Source organism: Phyllobates terribilis, unplaced genomic scaffold, assembly GCF_046119375.1.
Source record: "Phyllobates terribilis strain yellow unplaced genomic scaffold, ASM4611937v1 Scaffold_12__6_contigs__length_324123572, whole genome shotgun sequence".
Lineage (NCBI taxonomy): Eukaryota > Metazoa > Chordata > Amphibia > Anura > Dendrobatidae > Phyllobates > Phyllobates terribilis.
Window position 1 is genome coordinate 124,371,033 of NW_027362772.1, and position 22,776 is coordinate 124,393,808.

Sequence of the window (22,776 nt, forward strand, 5' to 3'; positions counted from 1 at the left end):
GCCTGAGCATCATCAAGGAGTCAAAAAGTGACTGGTCCAGCTCCATTGTCCTGATGCCGAAGCCGGGTGGAGAGTGTTTTTTTATTAATTATGTAACTTCTGGAGGCAATTGGTCATTCATCCTTTTGTTTAGGGTTATCAGAATACAGAGGGCTGAATACAAATGCATGTCACAAATTTCAGATTTATATTTTTTAAATATTTCGAAAACCATGTATCATTTCCTTTACACCACTAATACTTGCTACTTCGTATTGGTTTATCACATAAAATCCCAATAAAATACATTTAAGTTTGTGGGTGTAATATTTTTTCATCTCCTTGCAGTCTACCAAACATCATCTTCTCTCCTGTGACTCCTTTATGCTCTGCGATATTACAATAATATGACAATAATAATAACTTTCAGAATATTCAGGTGCTTTAATCATCTGTTGCACATACATGTTCACATGGAACACTTTTCCTAATCATAATTACTGTGTCATAGAAGAAAAATGACAGTACAGTAACTTTAAAGCACTGTATTAATACTGTGACATAGAGCTGGGCAGGTCTAATGTCTTAATGTAATATTTATGGGATGGGCATGACTTTCAAAGTAAGTATCTATAAATACAACTTCTCTTTTATGCTCTTTTCTTCTTTGAAGCATCAAACATGCTTTAACTTGTGATAGGTTTGTGTTTCGGAAAAGGAGCAGCACAGTAGTAGAAGGCATCTTTTATTAGTAAGACACAGTCGTTACTTTCCAGGTGCATTTAATATTGTTGCGTGTTTTCCCATATTTATTTTACGGAAGCAGAACACTGCAGGATTTTCCATTGCAATTTTTTTTAAAATTTTCTTCAGAGACACCATGGACACCGACTATTTCCACCACAAAGGGATTTGCTTTGCTTCTTTAGTATATTCACAAGAAAGGCTGCAGTACTTGGAGAATGAATTTCATGTCCGTGATGATGACGTCTACATCGTTTCGTATCCCAAGTCAGGTATAATTCTAAGAAGCTTGTTGTGTTTTTGCTATTCTTCTAAACTTCTAAGATCCTTTATTCAGTGCAGATGTCATGATAACTGTTGCAGAAAAAATATATCATCTTTGTATCTTGTTAGTAAGTAGATAGAAAAATAGTCAAAATTGAGAGTCCTCAGTGGTTGATAACTTTTAATGGCTGACTGAAAAGATGGTAATAAATAGCAAGTTTTCCAGACTACTCAGATCTCTTCATCAGGAATAGTATAAAACAATATAATACCTACAGCAAAAAAAGGGACCATCAAGGCAACTTTATCATATAATAATACTATTATTATGATATTATTGTAAATGTAATAGCAAATTCAGACCAAAAGATTAAAGACGAGAAAGGAGGGCTCTTGAGATCTTATAGTTCACCACAACATGTAACAGGCATATTAAATAATATTTTATATATAAGTTACCATCAAATGTGAATTATAAATTATACATTGATCAAATAATGTTTATAATGAAGTAGAACTATCAATGTGATTAGGGGAGGAACAGCTGTGACAGTAAATATTGGTGCATTTCATGGATAAGGAGTGTGACATTTTTATTGTCCACTGATGAAGATCTGGTCTATGGTTGTGATGCCCCACAAGGACTGGTTCAAGATAGTGATGCCTCACAAGGTCTGTTCCATGATTGTGATGCCCCATGAGGTCTTGTCCATGGTTGAAATGCCCTACGAGGTCTGGTCCAAGGTTGTAATACCTCATGAGGTCTCGTCCATGGTTGTGATGCTCCACAAGGTTTGGTCCATGGTTGTGATGCCCATAAATGGTCTGAGAAGCACCTTCATGCCTCACCTTTATTCCTGGTGTGTCACTGGTGTCTTAAGCTTGTACGCTTCTGTCTGTCTGGGATTTGAAGTTACCTTTTAATTCTAATATTTTCAAGCCCATGATGCTGTGATCAGGGCTACAACAATGCTCATCTACAGGTAGATCTGTCCTTTGTTTTATTGTGTGACAATGAGAATTCATCTTTATTCTTAGCACTTGTCCTGTCTCCTTCCAGTCAAACAACTTTTATAATGTTAACTGTTGTACTTTTACTGTAAGGCTGCGTGCCCACGATGCGTATTTCATGCGTTTTTGGTGCGGAAATTTCCGCAGCGTAAACGCATGATAAACGCATGGTAAGCCTTCTGCCATGGTCCCCTATGCAATTCCGCACTTTTAATGCCCATGCTGCGGATTTTTCCGCAGCGTTTATGCTGCGCTCAAAAATCCTCAGCATGTCCATTAATTTTGCGGAAGCGCGGTGTAATCGCCGCCATTGACTTGCATTGAGACGCACATAATCCGTGTCAGTACATTTGTACTCATGGATTATATGCGTTTCAATGTACGGATGGTACCCAAGTCTGGAGGAGAGGAGACTCTCATCCGGACCCGGGTACCATAGAAACTGTAAAAAAAAAGAATAAAAGAAAAAATAAAGATTATATTCACCTTCCGACAGCCCCCGGTCTCCTTCCCTCTGCTCGCGTGCAAGACTGAAGGACCTGAGGTGATGTCACAGTCATGTGACTGCAGGCCCTTCAGCGCAGTGTCTCGCGATATCCCGGCAGCCAGGAACAAGCCAGGAACGAACGCGGCAGCACACGCCGGGCCATCGGACGGTAAGTATAGCTTTATTTTTTTATTTTTAAACATTCTTTTACGGTCACACTATATAAATCCATGCCGGTTGCATGGATTTATATAGTGTGACCTAGTTGTCAAGCGGAAACGCATGTGAATCCGCATGTATTCCGCAGGAAAAACGCATGCACAATCTGCATGCGTTTTTTCTGCCAGGGAGATGCAGAAATGATGCAGAAATTTTCTGCTTCATTTCTGCATCGTGGGCACATAGCCTAAGAGTTTGTTCACATGGAGCTTTTACATGTGGATTTAAAGTGAACCTGTCAGCAGGATTTTGTAAAGTAAACATACATACACTGTGAAGTAAATGCCATTACACTGATTAAAATGATACCTTGGTTGATGAAATCCGTCCTTGTTTAATCTTTATTTGCAGTTTGGAAATGATGATATGCTCGTGCTTCGGGGTGGCCTGTGGGCAGGGCTCTATCTGGTACTCTGCTTACATATTCATTATGACAGGTCACTTATCCTTCAGTGACCTGTCTCCTATTTTACATAGTGCATATACTATGTGGGGTTTGAAAATTTTTTTTTACATTCAAAAACAAATGGCCCCGGTTCCCGCACAGGGGCAGTAGCATCTATCGCTTGCCAAATGCTACTGAGCACGTGCCGCGGCCATTTTGTTGGAGCAAAAATATCTGGCTGCAACAAAATGGCTGCGGCACATTTGCAGTTGCATCTATCGGCAAGCAATGCTCTTATTCTGCTCAAGCCCCAATGGGCTAGTGATAGATACTACTATGCATGCGCCGCCCACCAGCGGGCAGGGCTTGCGCAGAATAAGAGCATCGCGTGCCAATAGATGCTCCTGCGCACGCACTGTGGCCATTTTGCAAAAGATACATTTTTTATATGTTCCAACAAAATTAACACAGCGCATGCGCAGTAGCATCTAATGGCAAGAGACAGATGCTACTTCGCCAGTGCGGGCGCCGGCGCCATTTTGCTGGATGTAAATGTTTTTTCAATCCCCACAAAAGTATATGCATTATGTAAATTAGACGGCAGGTCACTGAGGGATCAGTGAGCTGTCGTAAGCGCATACAGATGAATATGTGAGCAGAGCACCAGATAGAGCCTCCCCCACAGGCCGCCCCGGAGCACGAGCATAGCATTATCTCCAAACTGCAAATAAAGATTAAACAAGAACCACAGGACAGATTTCATCAACCAAGGTATCATTTTAGTCAATGTAACGGCGCTCACCTGACAGTGTATGTAGTTTACTTAGCTCAATTCTGCTGACAGGTGCGCTTTAAGCATGAAAAATGAGTATCAAAATATTGCTTGGGTTGTCGCTAAGTTGGCAGCCTGAGAAGATGTGTGAAACTGTGCTTCTCTCATCCTGAATTACATGCTGCTAGCACCATATCCATTCTAGTCTGCTGATTCGCTATCTGATTAGGATAACCTGCCTGGTATTGGAGACTGCCTTTTGGAATGACTTAGACAATCACCGGATTGGTTAGAGCAAATCCTTCATCCCTCTGCTTCCCAGTATATACCCTTACCATCATTGCACAACCCTCATATTCATTACTTTGGCAGTTGGCTTGTCTATATCCTAGCCCTGGACTCTGAAGCTGCTGCCACGAAGCAAGATTTGAGCTGGCAGCTGGTGACCGCTTGTTGGATCTACCTTCAGTTTTCTGTAAAAGGGCCTTTTGTCCCTTGTTGTCCTGCCCCTTGTCTTCACCTTGTAATGCCACACGTTCCTTTACCACAGGCACCTCCTACCTTAAACTCTTGTGGCCCCTAAGACACAGTGTCACAGGTGTGTCAGATGTGACAGACAGTGGCCCTGCAGTTGGTTGCACAAGATCTCTTCGTTTGGCATTACAGACACCTTCTTAGAATCTGTCTCACTCTAGGACCCAGCGGCTACCTCCCTCCTGCTCTAATTAACACTCTGACCTGGGTGTTTAAATACTTTCAGTTTGCTATAGGAAGGTGCCGGTGATATTCACATGTTTCTTGTGAAGGTTTGGTGCTATTGCAGTCTGCTTACTGCTGAGAGGATGTATTGTAATCTCTCTGAAGTCGGCTCAAGCTAAGTTGCTTTCCCCTGTTTTGTCTCCCTTGCTGTCTTTAGTTGTTTAGTCAGGACTGAGTAGTGCTCATCCCCCCTTCCCTATCCAGGGCCTAGCTCTAGGGAAATACAGGGTTTTAGGTTCCCGTGCGGCGATTGGTGAGGAACCAATAGAGGGACGATAGGGGAGACAGGGTGATATCAGATCAACCTAGGAGGTCTCCACTAGTGTTGAGCCACCCCCGTAGTGTTCGAGTTCGGTTCGGTTCGTCGAACACCCGTGTGTTCGCCGAACTGTTCGTCGAACTGTTCGTCGAACACCTTCGAACACCGTTAAAACCAATGGCAGGCAAACAAAAACACATAGAAACACATAGAAAACACCTTCAAAGGTGTCAAAAGCTGACAAACTGCTCAGAAGACATAACTAACACATGGAAAAGTGACAAGTACATATAGTCATGCGAAAATAAAAGAGGTGGAGGAGTAAAAGGAGGGGGAGACACAGATATAGGCATGTCATGCCCTTCTAAAATCCAAAAAGTGAGAAGCCGACACGGCCAGTCCGTTCCTGCCCGTGCCACCTCCGTGTCGCCGGGTTTGTGCCAGAGCCGCGGTGGACCCTGATGGCCAGCCTCCCTCTCCTAATACTGGTGCCTGTCCGCTGGTGGGTCGAGCCCCCCGCGGTGGGGGGGGAGTAACATCTGCAGAAGAAAGACCATCTTCCAGCCAAACTAACATGTCGACTTCTTTTCGTGGACAATGTGATACGATCCCTTTGTTACGGACACGCCCATCGCTACAAATTCCAGATGAGGCACAAAAACAGCAGGTGCTTCAGCGGATATCAAGTGCTCCTTCAAGTGGGCTCTCCTCCACCTCAACTTCAACATCACAAATACTCCAGTCCTCAGAGGTGTCACCCCAATCGCACTTGCTTCCTCACAGCTCCCAAGTCTCCAGCTGCTCGTCTGAGTATGGGGTAACACAGATGGTTGAGTCTGCACAGCTGTTTACTCATACTATAGCCTGGGAAACGCAGGTCTGCTCCAGAGCTTCTGTTAATCCAGACGAGGAAATGATCTGCACTGATGCCCAGAATCTTTATAAGTCGGATCCAGGACCAGATGAAGAAGGTTCTGAGCATAATGTAGACCCTCGTTCCCAAACTGTAACTCCTGTTGGTGGAGACAATGATGAAGACGATGATGAGACTCAAATACCTGATTGGAGCGACAACTTGACTTTTCGGTCAGGGCAGGAAGAGGTTGGCTTTGAGGACGACGGGTGTGATAACACACAGGGTGATGATGACAAGGTTGGAGATCCCACTTACTGTCAACCCACAGTCAGCCAGTCGATGAGGTCACCCGGGCCTTTGCCTGGCCTTTGGGATGTCGCGGTGGTCGGCTCCCTGGCCCGTACCCTGGGGTCACTCTTTAAAAGAGTGGATAATTGTTAATTTTATAAGAGTTTGTGACACCACCTGTGGTATCTGGTGAGAAGCACCAGCGCTGCAGCAGTCCACTGAGGCCCGTGATAAGGCAGCTCGATGGTATAGCTCCCCACAGGTGGAGCTAGGTCTCAGGGCAGCGTATGCAGGGGGAATGCAGGACAGGCGAGACCCAGCTGGGTCAGAGCAAGAACGGAAACGGACACGGTAGTCACTTCAGTACCTTTTACTGGAGGAAATTCAGGCACATCCTGGAGCACTGTAGGGTGAAGGGTGCATATCAGGATCCTCCCCAATGAGCGGGTGTAGGGCCTCCTGTTTCTTGCCTCTGCGCAGTAAGTTTCTTACCTGCCTGGAGCTAGGCCTAACTTTGTCTCTGTCCTGCGCTGGCTGACCTTGTGGTAGGGCCTTCTCTTGAAGTTCACGCTCCCAGTATGCGGGGCCTAAGCGTCTCCTGGCTCTGTTACGCATCAGAACCTTAGCGATCCTGGGATTTGTAGTTCTCCAGGGATTCCGGTTATGCCTTACTGGGTCATAGAGATCCCGGTAAGCTCGGATCCGGTGTCCGGTAAATGCTTCGGGGTGAGCTGGTTAAGCTCCTCTGCCCCTTATGTACTAACTCGCCACTCGCCTTCGGCCTACTCGGGCCCCCAATAGGCTATACACACTAACGGCAGCTTGCCGCGCTTCACCGATCTTATGACGCCGGCACACCTTAAGCTCTATCTGGGCTCCCTGAATCTAGCTAGCAGGAGCCTCGTGCTCCACTGCTGAACTATTAACTGAGTTCTCTAGACTAGACTGAGCTCCACTGCAGACTGACCTCTCTTAGGCTTTTCTACTGCAGGAACTCTTCAGAGGAACTGAACTGCCTAGCTCCACCTTCACTATTTATATCCCTAACGGGCTCCCTCTGCTGGTCTGAGGTGGAAGGTGGAGATGTGTGAATGTTTATGGGGGCCTCTTGTGGAGGATTCCATCAATACACTCTTCTAGGATCTGTGATACCAAGCGCAGCGGGGCGTCACAGATGCTATTGACGACGAGGTTAGGTTGCGCCTTCCTGGACAGAGACGGAGTACTGGAAGCACGTCAACAACTGCATCCTCAACCACAACTCCGCCTCTGACCACAAGTCGTAGTGGCTCTTCAGGTCGCATGGGCTCTAAGACTTGCATAGCCTGGGCATTTATTCAGATCGATAAGGATGACCCAACTCGTGTTATCTGTAATATTTGTCACCAAAAGCTAAGTAGAGGCCAAAAAATCCATAGTTTGAGTACTTCATGCATGTACCGTCACATGGATATGAAGCATAAGTTGCAGTGGGAAGCTGACTGTGCTACAATGCGGCCTAGCAGGCTGGGCCAACCACCGTCTGCCCCATCTTGTGCATCCGCGGCCTCTTCATCCTCTGTGACTGGGGGGACAGCAGTCACACATGTTTTTGGACGCAGACCTGCCACCTCTTTACCTGCAACAGCCAGTGTGATTGGCAGGTCGTCAGTTCATTGGGAAGTGGAAACACCTGCTGGTGTTGAGAGCTCTCTGACATCGAGAGCACCACCTTTGGATCAAGGCAACCTAACATGTCCGCCTGCATCTTCCTCACAGACCGGCAGTTTGCCAGGGACACCCTACTCAACCCCGTCAAAGCACAACAGCCAGCCCTCGGTCCCTCAGATGTGGACAAGTAAAAGACCATTTCCTCCTAGCCATGAGAAAGCTAAGAGGTTGAATTTCACCATCTGCAAGCTGTTGGCTACAGAAATGCTGCCTTTCCGCCTGGAGGACACAGTGGATTTTTGAGACTTTATGTCCGTCGCAGTGCCCCAGTACCAGATGCCCAGTCGGCACTACTTCTCAAAGAAAGGTGTGCCTGCGCTCCACCAGCATGTCGCACACAACATCACCGCTTCTTTGAGAAACTCTGTGTGTGACAGGGTGCATTTCACCACAGACACTTGGACGAGTAGGCATGGACAGGGGCGTTACATGTCGCTGACAGGGCACTGGATAACTATGGTGACAGCAGGACAAGGGGCTGCTGTCCAAGTCTTGCCGTCCCCGCGAGTTGTACGTCAATCCTCTTTATCTAGAAGTTCCTCCACTGCTTCTGCCTCCTCGACCTCCTCTCGGTCCTCCACCTGCACCCAAAGCCTGTCTGGTAATGCCACCTGCTTTCTAACTGCGCACCTCCTTACTATGCTGGCAGCAGGGCTCAACGGCATCAGTGTTTACTTTGAAATGTCTGGGAAATGTGAGTCACACAGCTGAGGACTTGTGGTCAGCTCTGGAGACCCAGTTTCATGAATGGTTGTCTCCACTGGACCTGCAACCAGGGAAGGCCGTGTGCGACAATGCTGCAAACCTGGGTGCGGCCCTTCGCCGGGGCAATGTTACACACGTGCCTTGTATGGCTCACGTGTTGAACCTGGTTGTCCATAAATTTTTAGCCCACTATCCCGGACTAGATGGCCTTCTGCAGAGGGCACGGTCGCTGTGTGCTCACTTCCGCCGTTCGCATCCCGCAGCTCAACGACTTACATCTCTACAGAAGTCGTTGGGCCTGCCAGTTCACCGGCTGAAATGCGATGTGCCGACACGGTGGAATTCAACTCTGCACATTTTGCAGCGACTGTGGCAGCACCGACAAGCCCTGGTGCAATAGTTTCTGACGTATAGCCTGGGCCAACGAGATCCAGAGGTGGGGCAAATCACACAGCAGGAGTGGTCTCAGATCAGGGACCTATGAAGTTGACGCGCCCCCTGGGCCGTGGGGTACCCGGAGCCGGGCCGGTAGACGCTGGGGGTTGTAGTCACTGTGGCGGTGACCCGGTCCGTGACCCAGGGCGGTCAATCCAACGGTAATTTGTATATATGGATTTTATAATGTCCGACTACGCCACCTGTGGAGTGCGACCAAAGGGGCCGCCGCTGCGGAACAGTCCTCTGAAGCTGGTGGTTTTGCTGCAATGGTATTATTACTCACCACAGGAAGAGTGTAGCTTCAGGGCAGTGTGGGTGGATGATGGTGGTTGTAGAGCAGGGAGTCAGTAATGAACACAGAGTCCGTGTGATGCAGTCCCAAGATCTTTACTCACAGTTGTTGCAGTCCAGATTACAGGTACCAGAGCTATCTCACCCGTCGTGCTGTGCGTACTCAGTGAGGGGCTCAGTCCACCCCCAGATAGCTCCGGAGTACTTAGCAGGACCCCCTTCTGTGTGTCCTTTCTCTGGCCTTCTCCCTGCACCTCACACCCAGTGACACTTCTATCCGGTATCCTCGGACCTTGGCGGGCGACTTGTGTTCCGTCCCCTGGGTCCTATGTGGCTACCTTCTTAGTGAGACTGGTGTGGACTTTTGCCTGCAGTACATGAAATGCTGCAGCCTCCGGTTTCTAGTTGAGCCTTGCTGTTTCTCCTCTAGTTGAGGGACCGGTTCCCCTTATCTGGCCTGACCCCTCTACCTCCTGGTAGCAGCGGGAGTACAGGTGGCCTTCTGCACGGCCCGTAGCCCTAGGGTCCCTTCGGTTCCTGGAGCCTTCCTGCTCCCACTCCTCTCTTCTCTCCTTCAGTCCTGGGCCTCCCAGGCTAGGCCCGCCTCCGGAGCAGAGCTCATGCCGAGCCTCTGCTCCTGTCACTATTCCTCCTCTGACTGGCTTGCTCTTTCTAAGATGGCTTCCTATTTATACTCTCCCTGTCATGTGCTCCCCTAAGCACCCACTACATAGGATCCTCCCACCAGCTAGGGACCTGGGACTGTGCTCTCCCTTAGGAGCAATCTCGCCCTAACCCCACTGCGGGTATGTGTTGGATGCAGGTGTTAGGGTCCCGAGCCATACGCCTTCCTTACCTGAGGGTGAGATACCACACCTCTGGGTGAGATGCAGTAACTCTGTGGTGACTGCACCCTCAGGGGCGCCACACACCTTTCTGCACAGTTTTGAAATGGCGACGAAGATGTTTAGTGCTGACGACGATGCCATTATCAGCATAACTATTCCGGTGATTTACATGCTGGAGCACACATTAAACAGAATTCAGAGTCAGGTGGTCGGACAAGAGGAGGTGGAGGAAGTAGAGGAGGAGTCGTATGCGGAAGGGATAACATCTCCAAGGTCCAGACGGTTGGCAGCACCAAGGAGGCAGGCATGGGAGGGTGGGGGAGAGGGATTAAACAGGGCGCATGGTAGCAGCCAAACTGTTGAGGAAGGTGCAGGAGCCGAGGAAGAAGTGGAGGATGAACTGGCGATGGGCATGGAAGACTCATCAGATGAGGGAGACCTTGATCACATTTCTGTTGTGCGAGGTTGGGGGGAGAGGGCAGAGGAAAGAAGCATGATTCTTACCTCGCTACCAACACAACAAGGACTTGGTCCTCCTGGATGCGCAAGACACATGAGTGCCTTCTTGCTGCACTACCTGCAACATGACCCTCAGATTGCAGAATTCAAAGTAATCTCGACTACTGGGTTGCCACACTCTTAGATCCCCGGTACAAAAGTAAATTTGCCGAAATAATTCCTGCCATAAAAAGGGATTGACGCATGCAGGAGTATCTGCAGACGCTGTTGCAGAATCTTACATGTGCTTTTCCACAAAACACCAGTGGTGCACGAAGTGAATCTCACAGTTCTAACTTGCCAACCGCGGGACTGTCGAGTCTTCATCACTCAAACCGTAACAGTAACACAGTATCTGCTGGTAACAGCAATTTTGTGAAATCGTTTCACCACTTTTTTAGACCATCCTTTGCAAGGCCACAGGAGACAAGAAGTCTGACACATAGTCAATGCCTAGAGAGGATGGTGCAGGAGTATCTCCAAGTGAACATCGAAGCCATGACTGTGTCACTGGACCCTTGCTCATTTTGGTATTCCAATCTGGAAAAATGGCCGGAGCTCGCCACTCACGCCTTGGAGATCTTGTCATGCCCTGCAGCCAGTGTTCTCTCTGAACGTGTGTTCAGCGCTGCTGATGGTGTGCTGACAGATAAGCGCACGCGGCTGTCCACTGAGAATGTAGACAGACTCACGTTCATAAAGATGAACAAATCATGGATTCGCAAGGACTTTTCTAATCCTGTGTTATCCTTGGGAGGCTAAAAGCTTGAGGATTTGGTAATATCACCTCACCAACCGTTTTAAGCAACTGTGGGGCAATTGATGCCACTTAACCCTAGAACGCATGACCATAAAAATCTACACTTTCATATACCTGGGGCCTTTTAGGCCCGTGTGCAAATAACATTGAATAACTCAAACTCAAATGACAAACAACTATATACATGAAGAATACCTAGAGTTTCAAAATTCTAACTAAAGTAATCTTGCAGAAAATAGAAAACAATTAACAGGGCGGGACTGCGAGGCCCCAGGTATGCGTTCTAGGGTTAAGTGGTGTCTGTGCCACAATTTTGGGAAAAAATGGAAACTCTTTTTGGAGTCCCCTTGCTGTGTCTTACGTGACGTTGGCATCGTCAATTCCAGGTGGGTTGGGTCGCTCCCCCCCCCTTTTAACTGTAAGAAACTACATACACTATGGCTTGGGGTAACACAGATGATTGAGCATGAAGAGCTGTTTACTCAGAGGTCTGCTCCAAATCTTCAGTGTCTGCTAGTCAGCGTAGAATTTTTAACTGCATCTAGCCTAGGCAATACTTTGGGCGTAGTAGCCCAGCTGCGAAGCAAGCTGCACCGCCTGTGTATCTAATAAGAATTTTTAAATGCATCTAGCCTAGGCAGACTGTGGGGACCCCCAACCAAACCCAGACGCTCAGCCCCCCTACCGCCCCCCTTTCCTTGACAATACAATAATGTAACTCTTACAACTGGATGGGTGAGGATCGGTCACAGCTTTATTAACTCTTTATACTCATTCCATTAGAAAGACATTTTATTTCTAAAATAATTCAGCTTGTTGCAGCATGCCCTGGGTCTCCACTCCGGCAACTTGGCCAACAAGTGTAACTCTCCAACATGTCCTTTCTATTTCCAGGCCACGGAGGATCCTGCGTACTCGTATGCAGGACTCTGACCCCCACCCATCACTCTTAACGCTTGTTCCACTCCGTCCTGGAGTCCTGACAGGAATATGTCCAGTCCAATATCCATTAAGTGAACACCGTCGGGCCGTATGAGGCCTGCTTTATCTCCTTACAGTTGTCGGTGTCGTACCACTACACCGCCTCTGTCTCTTCTAAATTTTGCCATCCGAATATTTATTACCCGCCTTGTCCGTTCGATGGCTGTGATGTCTCGCGCACCTTGCCATACCGCTATTGGCACAATCTCTGACCATACTATAGCTAGTTTTGTGAAAAATTCTCTGAAGCGCTCAGTGTCTAGTTTCATTATTGCCATTAGTTATGCGCTCTTGTGATGACCTAGGTTGTTTCCCCCGGCCTGTATAACTAAGATGACCAGACATCTTGCCTCTCTCCCTACCTTGATTACCTCCATTAGTACCTGTGGCCATAGCAGGCCTCTAATACCTCTCCAGTTGAAATATGTGTTATGAAACTCTAATTTCCTCCCGCCTGGGCGGACTTTCGCCCTTTAATCTGCCCAATATATATACGAGTGGCCTATCACCCACACTGTTGGCTTAGCGTCACCTGTAAAAGAAACAAACCACGTTAGGATAACATGTCCGGTCTTATGTATCTTGCCAAACACGTGGATCACCATCTCTCTATCCTCTGAACTTCCGTTTCTGACAGTCCTGCTCTTGCTGCTTCTGTGGCCGCGCCTATGCGGAATGAGTGTGTCCCGCAATCTTTGGGGTGGTTCCCTGCCGATGTTATGCATTTATTAAATATAGCTTGGAACTGGTATCTTGATAATGGCGTCCCATCAATGTGTGATAGGAACAAATTACTTTGTGATCTGATGGTTTGATATGGTTTTACTATTGTTACTAGAGATGAGCGTTGTTCTACTCGAACTGTTCGCCAATCTCAAATTCGAGCTGTTTTGGGCGGTGTTCGAGCCGTTCGGCGAACACGAACAATTTGAGAAAAATTCGGCTGTTCGAGGTTATGTTCGATAACTGTTCGTGCACCAAAATCATAACTGGATTTTTTCTCAGTAATGATGAAAATTAATGTTAATACGCAGTTTGAGTGTACAGCGGGGTGGGGAGAGGGGCAGGGGATGGATCTCTGCAGGAACAATGAAGATCTCCATTTTTTTTTCTCTTTCCCGCATTTGCAGTGGGGAGGTGCAATCTGTCAGCCTATCAGCAGCGCACACACGGAGCGAAGTGCTTTTTTTCACACAAGCAAGGGCATGTGTCATTGGCAGTGTATGTCACATGTCCTTGCCCTATAAGACCAAGCCATTTTCCCCGTCGCCACCATTTTCTCACTGATGCAGCTGCGTGTTAGACGGCACCGCTGTTGCTGTGTGCGCTATACCTTGTTAATTTCAAGCCAATTTTCGCACAAATCTACAGATAGCTTGGGAGTAGGGAATAGTTGTGATTGCAGTCCTTTTAAGGACTAGGTTACAGCATTTCCTACGACTTTTATCAGGCAGGTCTGTGCTCTTAAATAGATAGATTGTGGGAGTAAAGACTAATTGTAATTGGAGTCCTTTTCAGGACTAGGTTACATCAGTTCCTATCAGTTTTTGCCAGGCAGGTCTGTGCCAGTGCTGTGCAAGTTTTTTTCACAGCATTTGGCTGAATCTAGCAAAGCTAATCCTTTTTGGCCTATTGCAGAGTGTGTTAGTCAGTGGAGTAGCCTATCTGTGTTGCAAGATATACCACCTGTCTATAGAATACCAATTTTTTTACTGCACCTAGTGAAGTAAAATCTTTTGGGCATATCATCATTCTATTAGTCCATCTATACTGACCTCCATCAGGTTGCAAATTGAATATAATTTTTTTCTGCATCTAACTCTGAAAAAATATTGGGCTTCTAGCTGTGTGTGGGACTTGTTCTATTAATCCATCTATACAGACCTCCATCAGGTTGCAAACTGAATATATTTTTTTCTGCATCTACCTCTGAAAAAATATTGGGCTTCTAGCTGTGTGTGGGACTTGTTCTATTAATCCATCTATACAGACCTCCATCAGGTTGCAAACTGAATATATTTTTTTCTGCATCTACCTCTGAAAAAATATTTGGCCTTCTAGCTGTGTGTGGGACTTGTTCTATTAGTCCATCTATACTGACCTCCATAAGGTTGCAAACTGAATATAATTTTTTTCTGCATCTACCTCTGAAAAAATATTTGGCCTTCTAGCTGTGTGTGGGACTTGTTCTATTAGTCCATCTATACTGACCTCCATCAGGTTGCAAATTGAATATAATATTTTTCTGCATCTAGCTCTGAAAAAATGTTTGGCCTTCTAGCAGTGTGTGGGACTTGTTCTATTAGTCCATCTATACTGACCTCCATCAGGTTGCAAACTGAATATAATTTTTTTCTGCATCTACCTCTGAAAAAATATTTGGCTTTCTAGCTGTGTGTGGGACTTGTTCTATTAGTCCATCTATACTGAACTCCATCAGGTTGCAAATTGAATATAATATTTTTCTGCATCTAGCTCTGAAAAAATGTTTGGCCTTCTAGCAGTGTGTGGGACTTGTTCTATTAGTCCATCTATACTGACCTCCATCAGGTTGCAAACTGAATATAATTTTTTTCTGCATCTACCTCTGAAAAAATATTGGGCTTCTAGCTGTGTGTGGGACTTGTTCTATTAATCCATCTATACAGACCTCCATCAGGTTGCAAACTGAATATATTTTTTTCTGCATCTACCTCTGAAAAAATATTGGGCTTCTAGCTGTGTGTGGGACTTGTTCTATTAATCCATCTATACAGACCTCCATCAGGTTGCAAACTGAATATAATTTTTTTCTGCATCTACCTCTGAAAAAATATTTGGGCTTCTAGCTGTGTGTGGGACTTGTTCTATTAGTCCATCTATACTGACCTCCATAAGGTTGCAAACTGAATATAATTTTTTTCTGCATCTAGCACTGAAAAAATATTTGGCCTTCTAGCAGTGTGTGGGACTTGTTCTATTAGTCATCTATACTGACCTCCATCAGGTTGCAAATTCAAAATAATTTTTTGTCTGCATCTACCTCTGAAAAAATATTTGGCCTTCTAGCAGTGTGTGGGACTTGTTCTATTAGTCCATCTATACTGACCTCCATCAGGTTGCAAACTGAATATAATTTTTGTCTGCATCTAACTCTGAAAAAATATTTGGCCTTCTAGCAGTGTGTGGGTCTCATTGTATTAGGCCATCTATACCAAGCTCCACCAGCTTTTCAATTAATAATAATTTTTCGCTGCATCTAGCCCTGAAAATAATTTTTCTTCCCAATAGTGGTAGCAATAGAAATATGGGGCGCGCTCCTGGCTTACAAAAATATACGCTTCATAACAAAAAACACCAGCTTAGTGCACTGCATTAATAAGATGGCATCATCGTCTCTCCCAGTGCTAGGCCTACTACCCAGGCTAGCATTCCTGTGCCTAAAACACAATGTATGGGTCCGCGCTAGCCACTATGCTGAGGGGTCTAAAGCTGCTGCTAACGCTTTATAACAATTCAATTGGCAGATTTTCACAGAGCTCTTCCACAATGCCCACCCATCGGGACAACAGTTGCCCACCTTCCCTATGGGATCTAGTGGCGAATAGTTGATGCCATTAATCAGAGCGTCAGTTGCCCCGTCGACGTGGCAAGCATACGGTAAGGCATGGGAAGAGTGGACACGACTAGTAGCAGGCAGACGGGTTGACCAATGTGAACAAGCCAGATCACAAGTCACCATAGAATTTCTCCACCAGCTAATGATGAGGGGCATATCAGGGGCGTCAGCGCAGCGGTGTCTGACCGGAGTAGCATTTCACTTCCAACTACTGAATTGGGGAGATGTGACAAAGATTCATCATCAGACAATCCATAAAAGGGTGGAAAAGGGGTCAGCCAAGTCAGGAGTGTAGACGTCCCGTCCCGTGTCACTAAAACTGATTTCTCACATCATATCCCTAACACCATTAACATGACACTCACAATTTGAAGCAACAATACTGTCTACTGCATTTGTGATCGCCTTCTTCGGGGCGCTATGCATAAGCGAATTAGTCCCTTAATCCAAAATTAGCACCAGTGGAGGCTTATTACACCAGGACGTAGTCATAGGCAATAATGCAATACGTCTACGCATACACAAATCGAAAATGGTTCCAGCGGGCAGGGGCACTTGGGTACTTCTACAACCCACAAACGGTACACTGAGTCGGGTAACAATAGTAAAACCATATCTAACCATCAGATCACAAAGTAATTTGTTCCTATCACACATTGATGGGACGCCATTATCAAGATACCAGTTCCAAGCTATATTTAATAAATGCATAACATCGGCAGGGAACCACCCCAAAGATTACGGGACACACTCATTCCGCATAGGCGTGGCCACAGAAGCAGCAAGAGCAGGACTGTCAGAAACGGAAGTTCAGAGGATAGAGAGATGGTGATCCACGTGTTTGGCAAGATACATAGGACCGGACTTGTTATCCTAACGTGGTTTGTTTCTTTTACAGGTGACGCTAAGCCAACAGTGTGGGTGATAGGCCACTCGTATATATATTGGGCAGATTAAAGGGCGAAAGTCCGCCCAGGCGGGAGGAAATTAGAGTTTCATAACACATATTTCAACTGGAGAGGTATTAGAGGCCTGCTATGGCCACAGGTACTAATGGAGGTAATCAAGGTAGGGAGAGAGGCAAGATGTCTGGTCATCTTAGTTATACAGGCCGGGGGAAACAACCTAGGTCATCACAAGAGCGCATAACTAATGGCAATAATGAAACTAGACACTGAGCGCTTCAGAGAATTTTTCACAAAACTAGCTATAGTATGGTCAGAGATTGTGCCGATAGCGGTATGGCAAGGTGCGCGAGACATCACGGCCATCGAACGGACAAGGCGGGTAATAAATATTCGGATGGCAAAATTTAGAAGAGACAGAGGCGGTGTAGTGGTACGACACCGACAACTGGAAGGAGATAAAGCAGGCCTCATACAGCCCGACGGTGTTCACTTAATGGATATTGGACTGGACATATTCCTGTCAGGACTCCAGGACGGAGTGGAACAAGCGTTAAGAGTGATGGGTGGGGGTCAGAGTCCTGCATACGAGTACGCAGGATCCTCCGTGGCCTGGAAATAGAAAGGACATGTTGGAGAGTTACACTTGTGGCCAAGTTGCCGGAGTGGAGACCCAGGGCATGCTGCAACAAGCTGAATTATTTTAGAAATAAAATGTCTTTCTAATGGAATGAGTATAAAGAGTTAATAAAGCTGTGACCGATCCTCACCCATCCAGTTGTAAGAGTTACATTATTGTATTGTCAAGGAAAGGGGGGCGGTAGGGGGGCTGAGCGTCTGGGTTTGGTTGGGGGTCCCCACAGTCTGCCTAGGCTAGATGCATTTAAAAATTCTTATTAGATACACAGGCGGTGCAGCTTGCTTCGCAGCTGGGCTACTACACCCAAAGTATTGCCTAGGCTAGATGCAGTTAAAAATTCTACGCTGACTAGCAGACACTGAAGATTTGGAGCAGACCTCTGAGTAAACAGCTCTTCAGACTCAGTCATCTGTGTTACCCCAAGCCATAGTGTATGTAGTTTCTTACAGTTAAAAGGTGGGGGGGAGCGACCCAACCCACCTGGAATTGACGATGCCAACGTCACGTAAGACACAGCAAGGGGACTCCAAAAAGAGTTTCCATTTTTTCCCAAAATTGTGGCACAGACACCACTTAACCCTAGAACGCATACCTGGGGCCTCGCAGTCCCGCCCTGTTAATTGTTTTCTATTTTCTGCAAGATTACTTTAGTTAGAATTTTGAAACTCTAGGTATTCTTCATGTATATAGTTGTTTGTCATTTGAGTTTGAGTTATTCAATGTTATTTGCACACGGGCCTAAAAGGCCCCAGGTATATGAAAGTGTAGATTTTTATGGTCATGCGTTCTAGGGTTAAGTGGCATCAATTGCCCCACAGTTGCTTAAAACGGTTGGTGAGGTGATATTACCAAATCCTCAAGCTTTTAGCCTCCCAAGGATAACACAGGATTAGAAAAGTCCTTGCGAATCCATGATTTGTTCATCTTTATGAACGTGAGTCTGTCTACATTCTCAGTGGACAGCCGCGTGCGCTTATCTGTCAGCACACCATCAGCAGCGCTGAACACACGTTCAGAGAGAACACTGGCTGCAGGGCATGACAAGATCTCCAAGGCGTGAGTGGCGAGCTCCGGCCATTTTTCCAGATTGGAATACCAAAATGAGCAAGGGTCCAGTGACACAGTCTTGGCTTCGATGTTCACTTGGAGATACTCCTGCACCATCCTCTCTAGGCATTGACTATGTGTCAGACTTCTTGTCTCCTGTGGCCTTGCAAAGGATGGTCTAAAAAAGTGGTGAAACGATTTCACAAAATTGCTACCAGCAGATACTGTGTTACTGTTACGGTTTGAGTGATGAAGACTCGACAGTCCCGCGGTTGGCAAGATAGAACTGTGAGATTCACTTCGTGCACCACTGGTGTTTTGTGGAAAAGCACATGTAAGATTCTGCAACAGCGTCTGCAGATACTCCTGCATGCGTCAATCCCTTTTTATGGCAGGAATTATTTCGGCAAATTTACTTTTGTACCGGGGATCTAAGAGTGTGGCAACCCAGTAGTCGAGATTACTTCGAATTCTGCAATCTGAGGGTCATGTTGCAGGTAGTGCAGCAAGAAGGCACTCATGTGTCTTGCGCATCCAGGAGGACCAAGTCCTTGTTGTGTTGGTAGCGAGGTAAGAATCATGCTTCTTTCCTCTGCCCTCTCCCCCCAACCTCGCACAACAGAAATGTGATCAAGGTCTCCCTCATCTGATGAGTCTTCCATGCCCATCGCCAGTTCATCCTCCACTTCTTCCTCGGCTCCTGCACCTTCCTCAACAGTTTGGCTGCTACCATGCGCCCTGTTTAATCCCTCTCCCCCACCCTCCCATGCCTGCCTCCTTGGTGCTGCCAACCGTCTGGACCTTGGAGATGTTATCCCTTCCGCATACGACTCCTCCTCTACTTCCTCCACCTCCTCTTGTCCGACCACCTGACTCTGAATTCTGTTTAATGTGTGCTCCAGCATGTAAATCACCGGAATAGTTATGCTGATAATGGCATCGTCGTCAGCACTAAACATCTTCGTCGCCATTTCAAAACTGTGCAGAAAGGTGTGTGGCGCCCCTGAGGGTGCAGTCACCACAGAGTTACTGCATCTCACCCAGAGGTGTGGTATCTCACCCTCAGGTAAGGAAGGCGTATGGCTCGGGACCCTAACACCTGCATCCAACACATACCCGCAGTGGGGTTAGGGCGAGATTGCTCCTAAGGGAGAGCACAGTCCCAGGTCCCTAGCTGGTGGGAGGATCCTATGTAGTGGGTGCTTAGGGGAGCAGCTTAGGGGAGCACATGACAGGGAGAGTATAAATAGGAAGCCATCTTAGAAAGAGCAAGCCAGTCAGAGGAGGAAAAGTGACAGGAGCAGAGGCTCGGCATGAGCTCTGCTCCGGAGGCGGGCCTAGCCTGGGAGGCCCAGGACTGAAGGAGAGAAGAGAGGAGTGGGAGCAGGAAGGCTCCAGGAACCGAAGGGACCCTAGGGCTACGGGCCGTGCAGAAGGCCACCTGTACTCCCCCTGCTACCAGGAGGTAGAGGGGTCAGGCCAGATAAGGGGAACCGGTCCCTCAACTAGAGGAGAAACAGCAAGGCTCAACTAGAAACCGGAGGCTGCAGCATTTCATGTACTGCAGGCAAAAGTCCACACCAGTCTCACTAAGAAGGTAGCCACATAGGACCCAGAGGACGGAACACAAGTTGCCCGCCAAGGCCCGAGGATACCGGATAGAAGTGTCACTGGGTGTGAGGTGCAGGGAGAAGGCCAGAGAAAGGACACACAGAAGGGGGTCCTGCTAAGTACTCCGGAGCTATCTGGGGGTGGACTGAGCCCCTCACTGAGTACGCACAGCACGACGGGTGAGATAGCTCTGGTACCTGTAATCTGGACTGCAACAACTGTGAGTAAAGATCTTGGGACTGCATCACACGGACTCTGTGTTCATTACTGACTCCCTGCACTATAACCACCATCATCCACCCACACTGCCCTGAAGCTACACTCTTCCTGTGGTGAGTAATAATACCATTGCAGCAAAACCACCAGCTTCAGAGGACTGTTCCGCAGCGGCGGCCCTTTTGGCCGCACTCCACAGGTGGAGTAGTCGGACATTATAAAATCCATATATACAAATTACCGTTGGATTGACCGCCCTGGGTCACGGACCGGGTCACCGCCACAGTGACTACAACCCCCAGCGTCTACCGGCCCGGCTCCGGGTACCCCACGGCCCAGGGGGCGCATCAACTTCATAGGTCCCTGATCTGAGACCACTCCTGCTGTGTGATTTGCCCCACCTCTGGATCTCGTTGGCCCAGGCTATACGTCAGAAACTATTGCACCAGGGCTTGTCGGTGCTGCCACAGTCGCTGCAACATGTGCAGAGTTGAATTCCACCGTGTCGGCACATCACATTTCAGCCGGTGAACTGGCAGGCCCAACGACTTCTGTAGAGATGTAAGTCGTTGAGCTGCGGGATGCGAACGGCGGAAGTGAGCACACAGCGACCGTGCCCTCTGCAGAAGGCCATCTAGTCCGGGATAGTGGGCTAAAAATTTATGGACAACCAGGTTCAACACGTGAGCCATACAAGGCACGTGTGTAACATTGCCCCGGCGAAGGGCCGCACCCAGGTTTGCAGCATTGTCGCACACGGCCTTCCCTGGTTGCAGGTCCAGTGGAGACAACCATTCATGAAACTGGGTCTCCAGAGCTGACCACAAGTCCTCAGCTGTGTGACTCACATTTCCCAGACATTTCAAAGTAAACACTGATGCCGTTGAGCCCTGCTGCCAGCATAGTAAGGAGGTGCGCAGTTAGAAAGCAGGTGGCATTACCAGACAGGCTTTGGGTGCAGGTGGAGGACCGAGAGGAGGTTGAGGAGGCAGAAGCAGTGGAGGAACTTCTAGATAAAGAGGATTGACGTACAACTCGCGGGGACGGCAAGACTTGGACAGCAGCCCCTTGTCCTGCTGTCACCATAGTTACCCAGTGCCCTGTCAGCGACATGTAACGCCCCTGTCCATGCCTACTCGTCCAAGTGTCTGTGGTGAAATGCACCCTGTCACACACAGAGTTTCTCAAAGAAGCGGTGATGTTGTGTGCGACATGCTGGTGGAGCGCAGGCACACCTTTCTTTGAGAAGTAGTGCCGACTGGGCATCTGGTACTGGGGCACTGCGACGGACATAAGGTCTCAAAAATCCACTGTGTCCTCCAGGCGGAAAGGCAGCATTTCTGTAGCCAACAGCTTGCAGATGGTGAAATTCAACCTCTTAGCTTTCTCATGGCTAGGAGGAAATGGTCTTTTACTTGTCCACATCTGAGGGACCGAGGGCTGGCTGTTGTGCTTTGACGGGGTTGAGTAGGGTGTCCCTGGCAAACTGCCGGTCTGTGAGGAAGATGCAGGCAGACATGTTAGGTTGCCTTGATCCAAAGGTGGTGCTCTCGATGTCAGAGAACTCTCAACACCAGCAGGTGTTTCCACTTCCCAATGAACTGACGACCTGCCAATCACACTGGCTGTTGCAGGTAAAGAGGTGGCAGGTCTGCGTCCAAAAACATGTGTGACTGCTGTCCCCCCAGTCACAGAGGATGAAGAGGCCGCGGATGCACAAGATGGGGCAGACGGTGGTTGGCCCAGCCTGCTAGGCCGCATTGTAGCACAGTCAGCTTCCCACTGCAACTTATGCTTCATATCCATGTGACGGTACATGCATGAAGTACTCAAACTATGGATTTTTTGGCCTCTACTTAGCTTTTGGTGACAAATATTACAGATAACACGAGTTGGGTCATCCTTATCGATCTGAATAAATGCCCAGGCTATGCAAGTCTTAGAGCCCATGCGACCTGAAGAGCCACTACGACTTGTGGTCAGAGGCGGAGTTGTGGTTGAGGATGCAGTTGTTGACGTGCTTCCAGTACTCCGTCTCTGTCCAGGAAGGCGCAACCTAACCTCGTCGTCAATAGCATCTGTGACGCCCCGCTGCGCTTGGTATCACAGATCCTAGAAGAGTGTATTGATGGAATCCTCCACAAGAGGCCCCCATAAACATTCACACATCTCCACCTTCCACCTCAGACCAGCAGAGGGAGCCCGTTAGGGATATAAATAGGGAAGGTGGAGCTAGGCAGTTCAGTTCCTCTGAAGAGTTCCTGCAGTAGAGAAGCCTAAGAGAGGTCAGTCTGCAGTGGAGCTCAGTCTAGTCTAGAGAACTCAGTTAATAGTTCAGCAGTGGAGCACGAGGCTCCTGCTAGCTAGATTCAGGGAGCCCAGATAGAGCTTAAGGTGTGCCGGCGTCATAAGATCGGTGAAGCGCGGCAAGCTGCCGTTAGTGTGTATAGCCTATTGAGGGCCCGAGTAGGCCGAAGGCGAGTGGCGAGTTAGTACATAAGGGGC

General features: G+C 47.7%; 1 protein-coding gene across 1 annotated transcript in view; it reads left to right on the forward strand.

The window, feature by feature from the left end:
• The first annotated feature begins 622 nt into the window (after window positions 1–622).
• Window positions 623–22,776, forward strand: part of LOC141173125 (sulfotransferase 2B1-like) — a 274,509-nt gene continuing 252,355 nt past the window's right edge. The window contains exon 1 of the mRNA XM_073657767.1: window positions 623–995. Within this exon, the coding sequence (XP_073513868.1) occupies window positions 860–995 (136 nt within the window). The 5' untranslated portion in view covers window positions 623–859. The remainder of the gene's footprint in view (window positions 996–22,776) is intronic.